At 41.0% G+C, this 19,063-nt stretch overlaps 1 protein-coding gene across 1 annotated transcript in view; it reads left to right on the top strand.

The window, feature by feature from the left end:
* The window catches only part of enpp2l (ectonucleotide pyrophosphatase/phosphodiesterase 2-like), a 37,962-nt gene extending 27,164 nt beyond the window's left edge, over positions 1-10,798 (top strand). Inside the window, exon 25 of the mRNA XM_084080860.1 lies at positions 7,507-10,798. Coding sequence (XP_083936986.1) covers positions 7,507-7,680 — 174 coding nt within the window. The 3' untranslated portion in view covers positions 7,681-10,798. The remainder of the gene's footprint in view (positions 1-7,506) is intronic.
* The last annotated feature ends 8,265 nt before the right edge of the window (positions 10,799-19,063 follow it).

Raw genomic sequence — 19,063 nt, 5'->3', positions numbered from 1 at the left:
AGCTATTTTTAGGCTATTTTTTTGTATAAATCATACCTAAATCATGCCACTGCGTCTTTAGCACCCTTAAGATCTGGTGTTGATACTAGTGTTGGGATCCTTTAGGTTTTTAACGATTCTGGTTCATTAACGATTCCTCTTAACTGTCCAATTCCTAACGGCTCCCTTTACCGATTCCTATAGGGGGTTCCAAATGGACCCTTACAGGTCTGTAACTCTTGAGAGTGTGCAAATGGAACCAAATGGACCCGTAATCCATTTGTACACACTCAGAGTTATGGTGGTCCTTGAAATATTTTAACCACTGGTATTGTAATTGTGTAGCAGACGTGAAGTCCACATACTGACAGTGTGATAAAAACCAGGCTTCAGAAACGGTTCCAATTCCAAATGTGATATCCCATGCTTTTCCATTGAATTTCTGTGCAATATTCTGTACAGGAAAAAAAAACAAAAAAACAGCTCAACCGCATGCGTTTCCCCGCTGACTTGTGATTGTGGTCAGTGTCTCCATGTGGCATCCATCCAGTCATAACTAATGCCTAAAGCCTGAGTTATACTTAATAGTTGCGCACCGGGAAATAGCCGATCTACAAGCTCACATCGCGTCGCAGCACGACACGCTGTGAGCTTGTAGATCAGCGATTGTAGGTACGCGACACCCGTGCACCAACAAAGTATATATCAGGCTTACCAGTAAGCATGAGGCTGCAGTATGACTGGACAGTTTCTGTCAGACATGCTGCATTTTCCCAGGTACTTCCCCCACATGTTTACCTTTTGTTTTGGGCTTTTTGGTAAGTCACCAGGATCTTCCTGTTTCCTTGTTCTGGAAAGGAAACAACCTGCTGTTCAGTTTACAGTTTTCAGTTTCAGTGTGTCGGTAACGATTAGAAAGATTTAAAAACAACAACACCATGGCAGTGGTTCTCAACCTGTGGGTCGGGACCCCAAGGGGGGTCCCCACATGATTTTTCTTTTTTGGGGGGGGGGGTCAAATAATTATTGTCAAATAATATAAGAAAGAGGCAAAATCTTTGGAAATAGCCGATCTACAAGCTCGGCTATTTTCAAATTGAATCTTGACCATCAGGTCAAAATTCGTGTCAGATCCTGTGTCTAGCTGAAACATGACCTTTGACACCATCTAAATGTCTCAATAGAAGAGCAGGGAGACCCAATTATATTAGTTATATTGTAGTATATACTCTAACTCTACCATACACATTGGACAAAATTACATTTTATTCATAAAATAAAAAGTGGTTAAACAACCAATGATCAAAATGTTTTGATCATTGGTCATTGGTAAGGTTTTTTGGACAGATTCTAAACACTTAGTTTACTGTTCTGGAGGACAGGTGTACAGTGTAACTGTAGAGGGTAAGGTTGGAGTCGAGGTTGAAGTGAAGTTACAAGTTCATGTTGGGACAGGCTTAAGTACATAATCAACTTTACAACTGGGAAAGACCCTAACAGCTGGATCAGATGAGATGGGATCTCCCCCCCTGATAACACAACTTATTACATGTAAAATATCACCTTCCCTCTCTAAAAACATACTGAAAGAAAGCATTGTTGTTGTTCTTCCTCCCTGCTTTGAAGGAATCTTGTGGTGCTGAATACTTTCCAGGAAACAGACTGAAAGATTATTATTATTATCCCCTTCAGGGTGTCTGACTGCCTATTAGTCTGTCTGCAACCTAATAGGGAAGTGCCTGCCCCGCATGGAATGTCATTAAACGTTCAGGAAATGCAAAGGTCCCTAGATTACTAGATCGGGATTTGGGGGTAATTGAGTCAAGCTCAAAGTTCTCGAAAAAGGTCAAAATCTTTTCTTTTCTTTTCCAATCCTTTGTACGTGCAGTCAGTGTACACGTTGTACCAGTCTGTTTGTCTGTCGGTCTGTGTTCCTTTTATGGTCTAAAAAATTATATGTTTGGCCTAAAAAATCTGTATTAGTCTACTTTGTGTAGGTACATACACAATATATTATATTCATAATAGGCATACTAGGGTTCATGTGGTTAATTAAAGGAGAGTTCACATAAATGCTAATAAACAGCTTACATTTGGGTGAAGTCTGCTTTTTAACTCCTACATATGCCAATGATCTGTTGGTAGACCCACTGAATTTATTAATAGGATTAAAGAAGAATGAAGTGCTTGAAAAATTGTTTATCTGCCGTTTGAGCACAAAAACTATTTAGGTTTCAACACTCACTTAACGTGAGTGTTGTGTTGTGCATCGCATGGGTTTTGATTGCAGTCAGTGTCCGTACATTGTGAACCTATTAAGGCGCATTTTAAACCCAATGGTGCGCTCCGTAAATAGTGAGGAAACGTTTGCGTTCTGCGCTAAAAGCTGATTTTGGCTGGTCTAAACACGAAGCGCTAATTGCATTTAGCCCTGGGCATAAGATAGCAATAAACTGTGATTGTGCCAGACCACACCTTGTTCACACCCATCAGCGCTAAATAGGCGCATGCTCATTTGATACTCATTTGATACTCATTTTGAGACAACTGGGGCGCAAAGCGTATAAAGGATTCCTGCGCCGTTCGGAAGATAGGATTAACACGTGTGCTCCCTCTAGCGTTGCATATTGAATTCAATTCAATTCAATTCAATTTTATTAAAGTGTCAAATCACAACAAGTTGTCTCAAGACACTTTACATGTAGAGAAGAGACCCGACAATCCCACCCTGAACAAGCAATTTTTGCGACAGTGGCAACGAAAAACTCCCTCTTAACTGGAAGAAACGTCAGGCAGGCCCTAGGCTCTAGGGTGGCGGCCTTCTGCCTCGACCGTGTCGGGGGAAAGAGGAGAGAGAGAGAGAGAGAGAGAGAGAGACAGAGACAGAGACAGAGACAGAGAGAGAGAGAGAGATACAGTGCAGGTAGTAACAGTAACAATAGTAGCACATATAATAGTGTAATATATGATATATATGATAGTATAATATAGTACAGCAATAATGTGTATGTAGTATATAATGGTATAATATAAGAATATTAAGATAATATACAGTATATATAGTATAGTGGTATAGTGCAGTGTAGTAGAAATCCACGGTCGTGCTCCATGGAAAGGCCCGGTCCGCAGTCACAGTCTTGAGCCGCAGCTGGGGGTCCGTATTGACAGTCCATGGACCTGCGACGTGGGAAATAAAAGAAACTCCGGGGAGCGGGTCCCCGGTTGTAGAATTAGGGCCCTGAGTGTTCATTTAACCCCCAAATTGAACTAATTGGTCACTTACATGTTCATTTGGTTCCATTTGTTCACTCTTCGAGTTAAATCAACATTCGGGAACATACACTTTGTTGTGGGAATGGGCTGTGAGTGGTGCATGGAAACTCAGCTGTCTTAATTTATCACATGTCGTCATGCCTCTCAATCACAGTGCCCTGTCACGCCAATGAAAAAGCAGAAATGCAAACCAAAACAACTTTATTTCAAAACGAAGCATGGCGAGACACGAGAAACAGGCTCATGAGACCAGTAAGGATAAACATACAGTATCATTGCTGGGCAGAGGTCGGTGTCACATCTATGACTCAGCTACCTCAAGATTGTGTGGTCATCTCTGCCATACGATTGTGTCCCTTGGTATGAATAATAGATTGTCTACTGAAAAAACTAAACAAAACAAAAACGGTACAGTAAGGTATGACATGCTCTCATGTGCACAACTCACAGTACAGATTAGGTTTCACCCCTAGAGTCAATGAACTGTAAATTCTTTATCTACTGCCTGACTACTGCTTGTTGTGTCTATCTATTTGAAAGAATTCAGATAGCCTGGTTAACCACTAAATGCTGCATTTACATGGATATACTGTACTGTAGGCAAGCGGTAGATGGCAAACTGGATATTATTTTAGTGGATGAGAGCAGGACAGTAAAATTAGATCAGGCAGGCATAAAATACATACCAGTAACTACTGTTACCGGCAACGGATGGCCTCCACAAGGGAGTCTACAACCGGATGTTAGCTCCACCACACAAGGAGAAATCTAAAAAAAATCTGAAGAAAAACTATGGAACATGAATCGATAACAAAAAGCTAATAATTTTGGTGCAACAACACCCGGAATCATATACCTTGAAAAACAAGAAATGCTGACATTTTGCTGCACTGCGTCCATTACTGTTGGACTGTTTGTTTTTCCTGTGCCATCCAGAAGGTGGTGTCCGTCTGCCGTCTACCACATGAATCCATGCAAATGCAGCATAAACCCTGGCCTATATACTTGACCGGGGTCACAACAGAGCTATTTTCACAGAATGTGCCAGTGTCGTTAAATGTCAATACAGTACATTTACTTCCACATTGTTGCTGTAGCATTCTACGGCAAAACATGTCACGAACATAATAAAGCTGTTGCTCTAACTTTGTTTTTGCAGTGAGGACTGAGTAACTGATTAATGGCCGTAATTGGGCCATTATACTTTCATCTAAGGGTGTTTTTTGTACTACTTGAGCAGTCTACTCCAAGTATTTCTCTTTGATCAACTTAAATGTAAATAAATAGCCAAGAAAGAAAGAGGGACAAAAGAATAGGGAGGCACAGGAGGAAGGATCTTGCAAGATGTGATTGGAGGCCAGTAGTGCCTATGCTACATCAGTGGACACCCATTTCCTAACAGTCCTCAGCTCAGGAAACTATTATGACAGTCAAAGAACATCAAGATTTCCTGGGGCTAATTTCATATCCTCTCTAAGATGAAGCTGCAGACTGGAATGAATGTTATCATCTGCTTTATTAATTAATAGCAGACAGGAGAAGGGAGATGGCATGCAACCCAGTTCATGAGCCTGAACAGAGTCACTTTTTCAAAATTCCATCTATTATGTGAAGTCATACAAGGCGCTCTGGATGCATTTCACGAGTGTTGGAGCTGTAAAACTGTGAAAAGTTGTGTAACTTAAATAAGCCATAAAAACTGGAGTTTTAGGATGGGCTTAAAGTGGGTCACAGTCAGAATTTATCCAATTCAGCCATCCTGCCTTCATTACACACTGAAAGCCGGATGGTTGAAATGTTTGGTCTGTAATGACATAATGGACTATTAAATAACAAGTATACAGATCCATTCTGAGTGAGACCACTATTTTTTACCACTCCTGCATAAAATGTTTTTTTGTCTCTCTAAGAAATTTACTTAACTTGATTTTGATCCAAATGTCCTTTCCTCCACTGTACATTGCTGGATTATAGCTCTCTCACTGCCTGCCTGTTGCTGTCAGTCACCACATAACATAGTTTAATCTGATCACAATAGAGAGGGACATGTATTCGTAATAATTTACAGTATGGAAGGTAAAGCTACAGTGTGTGCGTTCATGTGTGCATGTGTCAGTGTGTGTGCGCACGCGCGTGGGCGCGTGTGTGTGTGTGAGAGAGAGAGAGAGAGTGGTGAATAAGCATGAAAGAGCAAGATAAAAGACCCTAACCTTTGACCCTGTTACTTATCTCTCTCTTTCAGTGTTATTAGCTGTAATGTTTATACCGCTGTCAACTGGTCCTGCCACAAGTAAAGTTCTGATTGGCTAATGGCTCAGTAAAAAGGTGTTATGATGTTTCTTTGACCACATCTAAAAGACATTTAAGTAGGGTTAGGGGCGGGAAGAGGGAGAGGGAGTGGAAAAAGAACAGGAAAAAGAAGAAGGCTGTGGTGACAATCCGTCTTCAGTCTGACTGAGGCCAACCAACCACTCTATAATTATTCTAATTTATATGAATTATCTTTGATTAAAACTGTACCAGGCACAGCAAAACCTTCAACCCTTCAAACAAAACAAATATTAACAAAATACCATTTCACTTTTAATTTGAAGTAATTTTGACAAAGCTATAGCCGAAAAACAAACTTGACCTTTTCTTGACGTTTTACCTTGACCGTGACCCAATTCATTAATGCAATCAGGTAATGTAGGGACCATTGCCCACATTTCCTCAACTTTTCATTTCATTCCGTAGGGCTGTTTAACAAACCAACCACTTTTATTTTTTTTACAAACCTGATGAATACTTTCATCATGTCATAATATGATAGATGATGGTTGCCCTAGAATCCGCCCTTTCTCAAACCATATGCAGACGATTATTGGCCCTGGAGTGAAATCTCGTCATTGGCAGCTCAATGAGTTATTTCTTTTTTTTTTTTATATATATTTTTTTTTTCATTTTAATTTTTACAAAGTAAACATACAACCCCCCCAGATCCCTCCCCCCTCCCCACATACAAACCCACATACAGAAAGGATAACACAGATAAAATAATCAAAACATAATCAAAAATAAAGGTACACACAAAAAAAAGAAGCATCAAGAAGAGACAAATCTGTTGTAAAAACATTAAGCAGCTTTGAGAAGTAATAGAACTAGACCGAGATAGCTGTAGATAACAAATAACCTATACCATCTCTGATACAGGTTGAGGTAAGGGCAATGTTTCAATATAGTCCAAATAAGGTTGCCAAATCCTCAAAAAGGAGTCAAACCCATTTCTTAAACTATAAGTAATCTTCTCAAGAGGGACACAACTGTTCATTTCTGAGAACCATCTCGCAATACAGAGGGGGGAGTCAGACTTCCATGTTATTGCAATACACTTTCTAGCCACTTGAAGTGCCACCTCTATAAATTTAATTTTGTGTTTTCTTAGTTTTGCACTGATAGCAGTGAAGTTGCCTAAGAGGCAAATTTCAGGATCTAACGGGAAGGGAGCCTCTATAATTTTAGCCAGTGTGTCACAGAAATCATACCAGAATGTTTTAACTTTTATACATTGCCATGTACAATGCAAAAAGGAGCCTTCTTCTGTACCACACCTAAAACATAAATCTGATATCTCAGAATTATAGCTATGCAACTTTTGAGGTGTTTAATAAAGCTGATGGAGAAAATTATAATGAGTCAGTCTATATCTAGAATTAATAGTAGCAGAGAGGCTAGCACTACACAAATCAGACCACAAACCTTCATAAATAGTAATATTTAAATTAGACTCCCATCTCTCTCTAGATTTGTGTAAGCCTACTCTCGGGCATTGACTCAGCAACAAAAAGTACATGTTGGAAATGAATCTGTATGAACATGGGCCATTGTGTAACCAATTTTCCACATCAGTAAACACCGGTAAAGTCAAGTCGGTCCCAGAGTCCTTCTGAGATAATCCCTCAGTTGCAAAAAACAGAAAAAATGCCTGTTTGATGATCTGTTTGTTGAAGTCATATTTCCCCCTCAACTGTTCAAAAGTCATGAGCTGTCCATCTTTATAACAGTGTTCCAGGAGTTTTATTCCATTGTCATGCCATGACTCCAGAATTCTATTGCCCACAAACATGGGTAGAAGCCCATTTTTCTTCAGTGGAGTTCTAGGAGATAATTTATACGTTGTGCGGCGGTGTTGCTTGCCGAAAATGGCTTACAGCGCGTTGCGACACCCCAAAGTACAAATCAGGCTTTACCGCTTGTCTCTCTTTGTCCCCGCAGAGTCCTGAGGACGAGTCTCAGTGGGTGGAGGACAGACTGCAGCATCACACGGCCAGGGTCAGAGACATAGAGATCCTGACGGGACTTGACCTGTACCGGGCCACCAACCTCACCTACACCGACGTCCTGTCCCTCAAAACCTACCTGCACACATTTGAGAACGATGACTTGTAGAGACATGGATAGATTCATATAAATATAGATATATAAATATATATATATATATATTTATATATATACAGTCATTTACGTGTACTCCTGGACTCGTATGTTTATGTACTTGCACACAACCATCTGAAAACATCACACAGGTATTTGCACACATAAGTACACAGATATATACATACAGTACATGTGTGGCATACACATACACAATTGTGTGCACACAGCACACGTCACATTCATAGTACCGTAAAGTGCGTGCGCGCACACACATACACACACAGACAGACACACACACACACACACACACCCACACACACACACATACAAACGCATGTTGAAACCCCTTTCCCGTGCTGTTTCCACAACTTTCTCTTCTCTTTCCTGGCTGATCTTCTAGTTGTATATTTTTATATATATATATTAAAATAAATCATATTTATTATGTATCAGAATAACAATAGCGCCACCCAGTGTTGCAGTACTGATCCAAAGAAATGCACATTTCCCTGTGCCGCTGTGACAGAAAGTGCGAGTGGTATACGCAGTTGTGTGGTACTCACCGCAGAGCTGGTGGGAATGCGTCCCTTCTTGTGCTCGTACAGTTAGCGTTACCGTCCCCCCATGTCTCCCCGTCCCTCTTTCCCAGACCCCTCCCACTCGCTCCCGCACAACACAAAACACAACGATATAGCGCTGAATTCACCAATTCAATGAGGTACGAAGCTCGAAGCTCTTTTGGTAAATTTAGTCACGTAGTGGTAATATTTATTCACTTATTAGTGTTTTAGCTGAAGCTGTGTAACTCAGCATTATATAAACAAAACTGTGACAGCAAGCTTTCACTTTGACCTCTTTATTGATAATAAACACAACATTGGTGGTATCCAATATAGGCTATATCATTGTATTATGTTTATATCATACAACGCAATAAAGCCAGCGGCTTTTTTCCATTGCGCTTGTTATTTTGCGCTTGTTTTTGAGCGTTGTGTTATTCCGCCATTCAGCGCCTTGTCATTCCTTTGTTTTTCTCCTTCTGTGTGTGGCGTCTATCCTATGAGAAGCATCGGGGCTGTGAGTGGGGAAAGAGGTGACGGGGAGACAGGGGGGGGATGGTAACACGAACTGTACGAGCGAATGAAGCGACGCGGCGGGAATACTGTGACACCCCCCCTGACAAACACACACACACACACACACACACACACACACACACGCATTCATGCCATGTGCAACTTTAAAAAGTGCTCATTGGAAGTGTGTTCATTTCCATCACCAGAGTACGGTCAGCATTTTTGGTGGAGAAATGTTGACTTATAAGCAGCATGTTTTGGGTGATGGCGTCCGTCAGCAGTCTAGCATAATACAGTACTAATGTTGCTATTGTCTGCAGCATCATTCTTCTGCATTCCGGTTGTGTTCCATAGCAAATTAATCAGCTAGCTTTAATTGACTATCGGACAGCGCAGTGCGGTGACATCGTTGCCATTAATGTGAATATAGAGTCGGTCCATTTGAATTATAGGCTTGCAGACGTTATCTTATTATATGCTCAACATAAATATGTGTACACCCTCGACCACACTACTTGAAATGTAATTTCAGGTTTTTGCCTCTATTCCCCTATATCCCTGTGGGCTGGTACGGCTTTATTGAGAAGGGAGTGTCTGTTTTCTGCACAGGGAAAAGATTCTGAGTGCCTTATGGGGTTTTAAGGTAGACAGCCACAATCTCAAGTCTTCTCATGCACACAGCATATTATATAATAATCTGTGTGACGTTATAAGGAGAAGCAGGAACACATACAGTACAGTACAGTAGCAGTCTCGACAGGAGAAGCCACTTATACATTTTACACTATTTTGTAGATAGCTATGATAGACTTCAGCCAGGGTAACCTGCCATTTGTGAATGCAGTGAGTGTAGAAAATATTCAGACTGCTGTCCATGAAATACATCAACCAGTAGAGATGCACCGATACCGATTACGATACCCATTGCTTGCGTATCCAATAATAATTGTTAAAGTGCATCTACAAGTTAGTAAAATAATAATGTAAATAGTACAGTAAGAGTACAAAACAGTAGTGCAACATCAACTGAAGCATTAAAAATATTATAACATAATTGATGACTGTAAATGACATATCATCATGTGATAAATGACATGGTATTGGAATGGCATAGACTGGCATACTCGCCGATACCAGTATTTTAGGCGGTATCGGCAGCTTCCGATACTGGTATCGGTATCGGGAAACAACTCTACCAACCAGGTTGATCCAGTTGCAAACTGTGAGCATGTATTACTGTAGGTTCACTGTTTAAATCCACTTAATTCAGTCATGAATGACATGTGTATGTAAGGGTAGGAGACAGGTTCAAGATGGATCGACGCATTTCAAACGTGCAAAAGAGGGATGCAGCTTGAATTTAGGAAAGTGGTCATAATATTTACAACACGCAGTATGTACTATTCCATGGCCCTTTACAATGTTTTCTCATTGGGTCAGTGGTTTATATTGTGCACAAAACTTGACATTTTCATCTAGCACCCTTGTTTAAAGCCAAACATACACTGAACTATTTTTTTGAAGCACTGGTTTGGGATCTAAAGTTGCCTCGTGACAATAAAATGGGTCCTCGGATCATTTAGGAGAAATCATAGCCATATCTCCTGACATATAGTAGTTATATTACTAGAACCTAACCATTTCCCTTCAATATAAGACAAACATTATTCTTATTCTAAGCATGTACAGTACACTACGCCCAAAACAAGTTAATCTATTTTCTAGTTGGAGCAAAACATTCACCTGTAAAAATCAATTTAGGTTTGTGAAGAGTTCAAAATGTTGCCCACATGTAGTAGCCAATTGTTACTAGGCAGAGTTGTGTAGTGTATTCTTGGCTTAGGTCAAAATCACAGTCATTTACTCCCCAGGCGTCAATACAAAAGTGATCGCATGGAGTCTCAGAGTTATTAACAAGTCTTCCGTTGTTCTTTTTTATGGGTGCCATGCCATGTAGATTGTCTTGATGAGTTTTCATGTATTTGCTCGGGAACATTTGTTTTCCATCCTTAACTGTGCATTAACTTGTGATCTCAATAAATTCTTATAATGTTGCAGGGGGTATTTTGTCATTTGTGTGTAAAGCACATCTTTACTGAAACTTAAAAGTGAATAAAATATTATTTTGTCCAATCTCTATGGTAGAGTATGTTAAGCAAGGGATCATTTATTTCTCACAATTGACCAGCTCGCCGCCGATTATCCGATTTATTACACTCCTACTTAATAAAGAAATTAATAAATTGACCCAAAAGTAAGAACACAAAGGATTTCCTTGCAAGTAGGCTATTCCATAAGTTTATGCCAGGTCACGGTGCGTCCAGTCTAACAACGGAAAACAACAGGAAGGGTTTTCGGTTACTGCATTGTCTATTTCTCGCTTCAAATGTTTTCAAAAACATTCTTGAGAGCAATGTTTAGCTTTAAATGACATGTAGTGCACACCGGCCTACTCGGGAAAGATGCCAGTCAGAAACTATTCAAGATGGGAATGCACGTCAAAGACATTTGGTGCAGAAAGAAACAAAATTAGAGGGCAATGGATAGACCCCTGTGGAGAACCCGGTATATAGGGTTTAAGTGGTTAAAGTGCCCTTGATCCCTGTGTTAGACATACTGCAGCATAATGTCTTGGAGAAAATGTTGTGCTCACTTGAATGAGAATTGTGCAGTTTCTCACAACAATCTTTACCTGCACATGGGTGAATACTAGGCTATAGACAGACAATACAAGTGGATTATTGAGACAGTGTTCATTGCTCTCACTATAGGAAGTGATTAGTTGGTAATGGTGAAAATGTATCTCATAATGATGTTTGCGATGACGAGTAGCCTTTTCCATTATGGTAAGCTTATGTGTGCATGGTTGACCCGCACCCCCCTCCTCCTGAGAATAAATATGGGGGAGTAAGGGAGTAAGGGAGTGTGCGTGTCCGTGTGCGTGTGCGTGTGCGTGTGTGTGTGTGCACATCCCTTCAAATGTGTTTTAGATGATGCGTGTGTTTACCCAAAGTGATAACAAACCCAAGAGCACTGAAAATAGATCACAACCTGTGACGCAACACCTGCTCTCCTGCGTGCTATCAATGACGTTCATAGCTGACCGTATCCTAACACTCAGCTGTGTCTATAAAGACTACCAATGAACATTAAACTATTGTAAAGGTTATAGTCATTAGAATGATACCAGTATCAAATGGAAACAGATAAATGGATTCATGTGTGTTTGTTTCACTGTTCTTAAGATCAGTGGGTGTTTGTCTGTTATTGTCACAATCCTTTAACCACATGCACCCTGTAGCATCTGTCTCTATTCCGATGGGGAAATAGTTGCGACACATTGTGTGTAGATCGGCTATTTTCGTAGAGCAAAAAACGGATTGGGTCTAGGATAGAGCCCTCACAAATCCGATCGAATAAGTATAGGATCTAAGTGATTTTTTACACAAAAAAAATATTTATTTGAGGATTATAGGCTTTCCCTACTGGCAGCGTGGAAAAGAAAATGTTACCTTTGTCAAATCTTTCAGTCTCCAGATTTCACAGAAGGGTGTCCACTGTCTTGAGAGAGAAACTCAATCTGACTCGGACTGGAAAAGAAGCTGAAGATAAGATATGTCTTTTTCTCTGCAACTCTACCTCTAGGTTCTCATTCCCTCCAACGTAAAGGCAGACAGTGTCTGTCTGTCTGTCTGTCTGTGTTATGTGGGGAAGGTCACATAATTGAAAATCTTGATAATTGGTCTGTGACCAATGCACCTAATATAACAATACAAGGAACCAATAGTAAGGACAAGAATTAGTACCATATATTATCACATACCCAGCCTTGGGTGTGAGTATTGGCACAATCATGAAGGCCTTTATAGTTGTCAATATTTATTAAGATAACACTTCATATTACTTTAACTTATTAAGTGAAATTATTTCCTTGTCGTGCTGGTAATGATTATATCTGTTCAAAAACACAGACATAATTCACCCATTGTCTATTTTAGCAAACTCCCATGACATTGAGCTTTGAAACAAGACACTCAAGTTGTCTGGACAAACTATGCATCCAATTAATCAATTACATAACAGCACATCATCAATAGCCTTTAGTTCCAAGATGTGAAGTAGGTCAGGTCTGCTGCACAATTGCACATATTTTACACTGTGTCCACACCTACACATTTCTCTGGTTCATTAGGGTCAGATGAATGAATCCAAACTGCTTTTATTTAAATGGAAAATAAAACAGCAGAGAAATCACTCAAAGTGGCAGTAAACAAACTGCAACTATGACAACTACTGCATTTGACCTGCCCTCCACAGTTGCGAGTATACTCGGGACCACAAAAAGTATTGGCACAGTTCACTGGCAATCATGAAATGCTACCTTGCCGATAGCATTAGAAATGCTCCGGCTGGAAGGCAAACTGCCTTATCCCATATTGTTGAAGTGCAAGGGGGCGGGGGGGCAGGTGGGGAGAGAGTCAGCGCACTGAAGTCAAGGCACAGACTACTGTGTTGTTGACGGACAACGGATGCACGCTTATGAGACACAACAAAAATAAAACCTGGCAAAACAGTTGCGTGCATTAGATGAAGGAAACATTCAGTCTAAATGTGAAATGTGAAAATATGAAGTGAAGTCGGACTGAATAATGACTTCACTGTAGCCCATAGTAGCCTTTTCATAAATGATATTTGTACTTAGGCTGTCCTGAAAGTTTATAATATTTAGAGAAATTAAAAGTTTCAAATACAAAAGTAGTAGTAGTAGGCGAGAATTAGCAAACTGGACATTTAGACTGAATGTTTCCTTTATCCTCATCTTGCGCTAATGCACGCAACTGTTTTGCCAGGTTTTATTTTTGTTGTTTCTCATAAGCGTGCATCCGTTGTCCGTCAACAACACAGTTGTCTGTGCCTTGACTTCAGATTGTGACTCCCACCCCCTTGCGCTTCAACGATATGGGATAAGGCAGTTTGCGGCTGGAAGGCGGTATCTATATTTGGCGTGTTTGTGTTTGTGACGTCAGACCACAGCTTGGTCAGCCTATCTATATAAGTTGATGTAGATGCATTTAGACGTTCACTTCTTCCAAGGACAGCCTAAACACAGCAAGAGACTCAGAGCGTAAGAGACCAATAGACACTGACTGGCAGCTAGACAGAACAGACAGATAGAGAGAATGCGTGTACCTACTAGGATGACACTTCTAGCTTGCTGCACCTCCATCCTGCTGTATGTACTGTATGTGCTGATGGTGGGCCCGCCATGGTACCAGGTGCTCTCTGCCACCCTCATCTTCTGCCTCAGTCTGATCTACCTGGAATCCTCCAGATCCCAGGTAAAAGAGACAGAGGCAGTGAAAGTGGGTGGGCAGACGAAAAGTGGCACCAAAGACAAGAAGGCCAAGAAAATCACCACTGAGAAGAACGATATCACCCTGCCTGAGGAGACAGAGACAGAGACAGAGGCAGAGGCAGAGGCAGAGGCAGTAGCAGTGGGTGAGCTTTATGTATCAGAGAAAGAGGGCAGGGATCAGGATGGGGACGGATCCGAGCAGAAGCCCTTCAAGACCAACCTGAAGGCTCTGTTTGTTGCAAAGGAAACTAACCCAACCATCTATGTGGACTCACAGAAGGAAGGGGAACGCTGGGCAGTGATTTCTAAGAACCAAATGAAGAATGCTAAGAAAGCCTGGAATCGCCAGCAGTTGATGACTGCAGCCAAAGACACGAAGGAGGCCGAGGACAACGAGAGTAGAGAAAAGGACTTGCAAGAGGCCAAGGAAATCACTATTGAGAAGGATACCATCCTGCCTGAGCCAAATACGGTTAAGATGCAGCACATGGTTACTGGTTTCCAGGCACGCTTGAGCGCGACCGAATCCCTGGTCGGAGACAACTTTACCAAAATGGCCGCAGCGGAAAGAACAATCAAGTACCTCCAAGAGCAGAACACCACCAAGCTGGCAAATAAAACTATCAATTACCTCCAAGAGCAGAACGCCACCAAGCTGGCCACGGCGGAACAAACTATCAAGTACCTGCAAGATCAAAATGCCAACATGAATGACCGGGTTGATGAGCTGGAAAACCGCTCTCGGAGAGCTAACCTTATGCTGGTGAATGTTCCAGAGGACAGTGAGGATGGCCAAAGTACAACTAGGTTTGTGTCCAACCTGCTAATAGACATTATGGGCAGAGAGGTCTTTGATAAAGCTCCAGAATTGGACAGGGCACATCGATCTGTTAACCAAAAACCCCAAGCGGGAAAACCCCCTCGCCCCTTTGTGGTGAGCTTTCACTGGCTCCAGGAGAAAGAAAAGGCACTGCGATGGGCCCTGACACATGAGATGAGGTACAGGGGATGCAAACTGAGGATTTATCCGGACTTGTGTGTGGGAACGGCCAAGAAGCGTGCTGCATTCAAACCTGTTAAGCAACTGCTATACGAGAGAGGCATACAATTCAAACTGCTTTACCCTGCGCGACTGAAAGTCATGTTTAAAAATGAGACGTTCACGTTCGCCACACCTGAGGAAGCCCACAAGTTTTATGATAGCCTTTCAGACATTTCCAGACAACATTCAGATGAACTACATAACTTTAACTTTAACAACCCACACAGTAGGTTCTTTAACTGATGTCGTCTTACATATTTAAGTGTTGCTATCAGGTTTAAACTTCTATGATGTCTAATCTGGCGACTGCGGATTGGAGTAGACTGTTCCTTTGTTTGAAAGCTCATAGCCTGCATACTGTATCATGACAACTGACATCACTTGTCTGATGTAGGATATTCCCTGTTTAACTCATGTGGATGATCTACTTACTCATTTAGTTACGCAAAATTCACATAGGACCAAAAGGGGCTTTTGACTTTTTTGTTTTTAAAAACAAAAACAAAAAATGTAATTATTATCGGAGCTGATCAACCTATGTTAAATTAATGGTTGTCAAACTCGGCTACGAATAGTAATTCATTATTAATGCATTGAATGTGCACATTAAAATTGTGCAGATAATCATTCCAGTCGTCAGCACTGTATGGGGGAATGAGGAAAGCAAACGAACAATTGGGATTCAAATGACGAATAGGATGCAGTGCTTCATCGTGGTTTGGAAGAGGAATCTGATTGTGTCCGAGTTTTTATTTGTAGGCCTACTGTACACACAATACAGTTGAAACTGTACAGTAGAGTTTTAATCACTCTCCATATGGATAAATGCTACGTTTTTTTTTCTCTTGCCTTTCCTCCCTTTCTTTTCCTCAACCACATGTTGCACAACAAATGTCTCGCACAAGGGTTCCCAAACATTTCCATTCCAAGGATGCCCAAATAGCTATAATATGGCAGCTGTGGCCCCCCCTATTGCTTTAAAAAAGTAAAAATCGAAAAGTAGCCTAAATAGATCTACAAGCTCACAGCGATCTGCTATTTTTGCAAAAATGTGTAAACTTCTGAAAATGTTTGAAGCTCTTTGGAAATCTTTGAAAATGTTTGAATTATTATTTTTTTTTTTAAGATGTTGACAAAATGACATGGCCAAAATAGGGATGCTAGATTGAAGGTGGTTAAACTGGCACAATAATCTTATGAGTTGAAATTACATTTCTTGACATTTTATGGGGGGGGGTTTCTACGTTTCCCCCTCCCCCTCTCCTTTCCAATTGGTCTCCACTGGGCTAGCATATCAAGTAACACTACTGAGTTGAGAGGGGCTGCAGTACCTTTTAGCCGGGAATACACTTTGATCCCTGGCCCTCCCTGGGTTAGTGTTGAAGTGTCCTTGAGCAAGACACTGAACCCCCTTGCATGGTTTCCTCTGCAGTGCTTTGGATAAAGGTGCTAGCGTCTATTTCCGCCTCTATTGCAAACTTCTCACCTACGATTGTCTCAACGCCCTGGCTCCACAGTGCCTCTCAGGCCTCCTCCATAAACGTACTCTGTCACGGAACCTGCGGTCCACAGACTTGGACCTCCTCTTTATCCCCCAGACAAGCAAGCAAACCTCTGGGAGACAGAGCCTTCAGTGTGGCAGCTCCCCACACCGTGGAACTCTCTCCCAATGGAGATTCGCCATGCTCGACCACAGGACTCTTAAGGCTGCCTTGAAAAGACATCTATATTCTCTCAGGCGTATGGCAAATACTGTAGTTGTTTGTTGTTTTGTTTGGTTGTTTGTTTGTTGGTTGGTTGTCCATTGTTTTTGATATGAAGCGTCCTTGGGTTCATGAAAGGCGCTATATAAATTCAAGCTATTATTATTAATGTTATTATTATTATTAGTGAAGAGGGCTTGGCTATTTACACACTGAAACGCACCTGCATGTCCAAGACCCGGGGCCATATGAATCAACGTTTGCACAGCTTCCACATTAAATAGATATACGTATTTGTTTGTTCTGTGTTTCTCTGTATGGAAGGTTTAGTCAGATGTATGAGAGAACATGTATCTGTTTTTCTTCCTGAAAAACGGCATGGCGGAGAAATCAGTGTGGAACTGTTTGCACATGAACACAGATGAATGAACACTCCCATTTTTAACCCTAATCGTTCAAAAAAACACATTTAACCCAGTATACCCTATACATTTCCAAGCATATGTTCATATCTTAGCCATGTCAAGACAATGGCTAAGAAAAACAGTGAAAGAGAGACAGACAGACAGACCCTCTTCTACAGTTGTTCTCAACCTTTTCAGGCCGTGACCCCCCCCTCCACAGATAAATATTGTGAAAATAGCAGATCTACAAGCTCACAACGCCTCGCAACGCAGCTATTTTCTCCACGCGGTTATTTTCACAGTTATTACATCTTATATTATTTGACAATTTGGCCAATGTATATGACCAGTTTTTATAGTACAGTTTGTTGATGACTTTTGATGCAGTAATGGTCTTTTTATTTTTTCTCTTTTCTTTTGGTATTACAAAGTCTTAAAAGTCCTTAATATTGTCACTTCACTGTCATCTGGGGACTCCCCCAAAATCCCGACCCACAGGTTGAGAACCACTGATTTAAGAGACAAATCAAGTGGAGGAGATAACAAACAATAAACAATATTGGGGGGTGAAGTAGTAGTATGTAAAATGGAATCACATGGATCTCGGGATCCACAGGGCAACTCTTTGGCGCCGATGTGGATCTCAGACTTTACTGTGTCGTCTATATGATGATGAATGACTCCAAATTTGGGTAAGGATTGAGCCTGATAAGAGCCCCATTGACCTCCATTATTATACAATTAAAAGTTAAATATTTTTAAAAAGTATAAAACGTGCGTGCAATAGTGGAGGTGCTTCTATGGCCCATGCCAGACATTTGATGCTGCTTGCGTTTGCTAGATTAGTTCCAAACAGACAGACAGACATACAGACACAGACAGACATACCCTCTTCTAGAGCAGTGGTTCTCAACCTTTTTACAGGCTGTGACCCCCCAAAATAATCATATACTGGGCCATACGACTTTCTGCCCTCAGTTTCCTGACTTTTTTCTTTGTATTTAATACAAAAGACTCCAAGACAGATAAATCACAAACAACAAAAAGATGATAATAATTAGAGATGTTTTTTTTTTCTTTCTAGGAATACATAACAATTCATTAACAATTCCATTAGTAATTATACACGTAAAAAATAATATATAACTGGAATATCCTACTGGAAACATACAAGGTTTGTTGCTAATCAGTCCAGCAGTTTGCGAGATTAGCTGAGGACACACACACACACACGCGCACGCGCACGCGCACACGCACACACACACACACACACACACACACACACACACACACACACACACACACACACACACTGTAAAAAAAAACAGTATAAAAGTGAAGATATAGGAATATAAGGAGTACATGCAGGGGTCAGACCATGCAGGTGTGAACTGCATGTCCAGTGTGAACAGTATTGTTTGCATATGTGATGAGAAAAGTATTAGTAGTAAACTTTGCCCACTGCCAATCCATACATTTTATATGTATATCCATACACTTTAATTTTATAATGGAAGTCAATGTGACTGTGATCGTGCAGAAACCTTGGCCAAATTTGGAGTCATACACCAATGATGATATTTGGCACCCTCTTCACCTCATCTGGATCTTATGTCTGGATCTGTCCTTTAGCAACAGACTGTTACACCCCAGTTGCAAGAAGGAGCTCTTTTCTGCCTACAGCAATAAGACTGTACAACTCCACATCTGGTTGGCTCGATCAGGCTGATCAGGCTGTTTAGGATGGGGGAGTCCATCGGACTCTTTAGTAGTGTTTGGTCTGTCATTTTTTTTATATGTCATTTATCTAAAAG

The sequence above is a fragment of the Gymnoscopelus microlampas genome (assembly GCF_963454915.1).
Source record: "Gymnoscopelus microlampas genome assembly, chromosome: 15".
Lineage (NCBI taxonomy): Eukaryota > Metazoa > Chordata > Actinopteri > Myctophiformes > Myctophidae > Gymnoscopelus > Gymnoscopelus microlampas.
The sequence above is the reverse complement of the archived record's forward strand: the minus strand, read 5'-3'. Positions and strand labels throughout refer to the sequence as shown.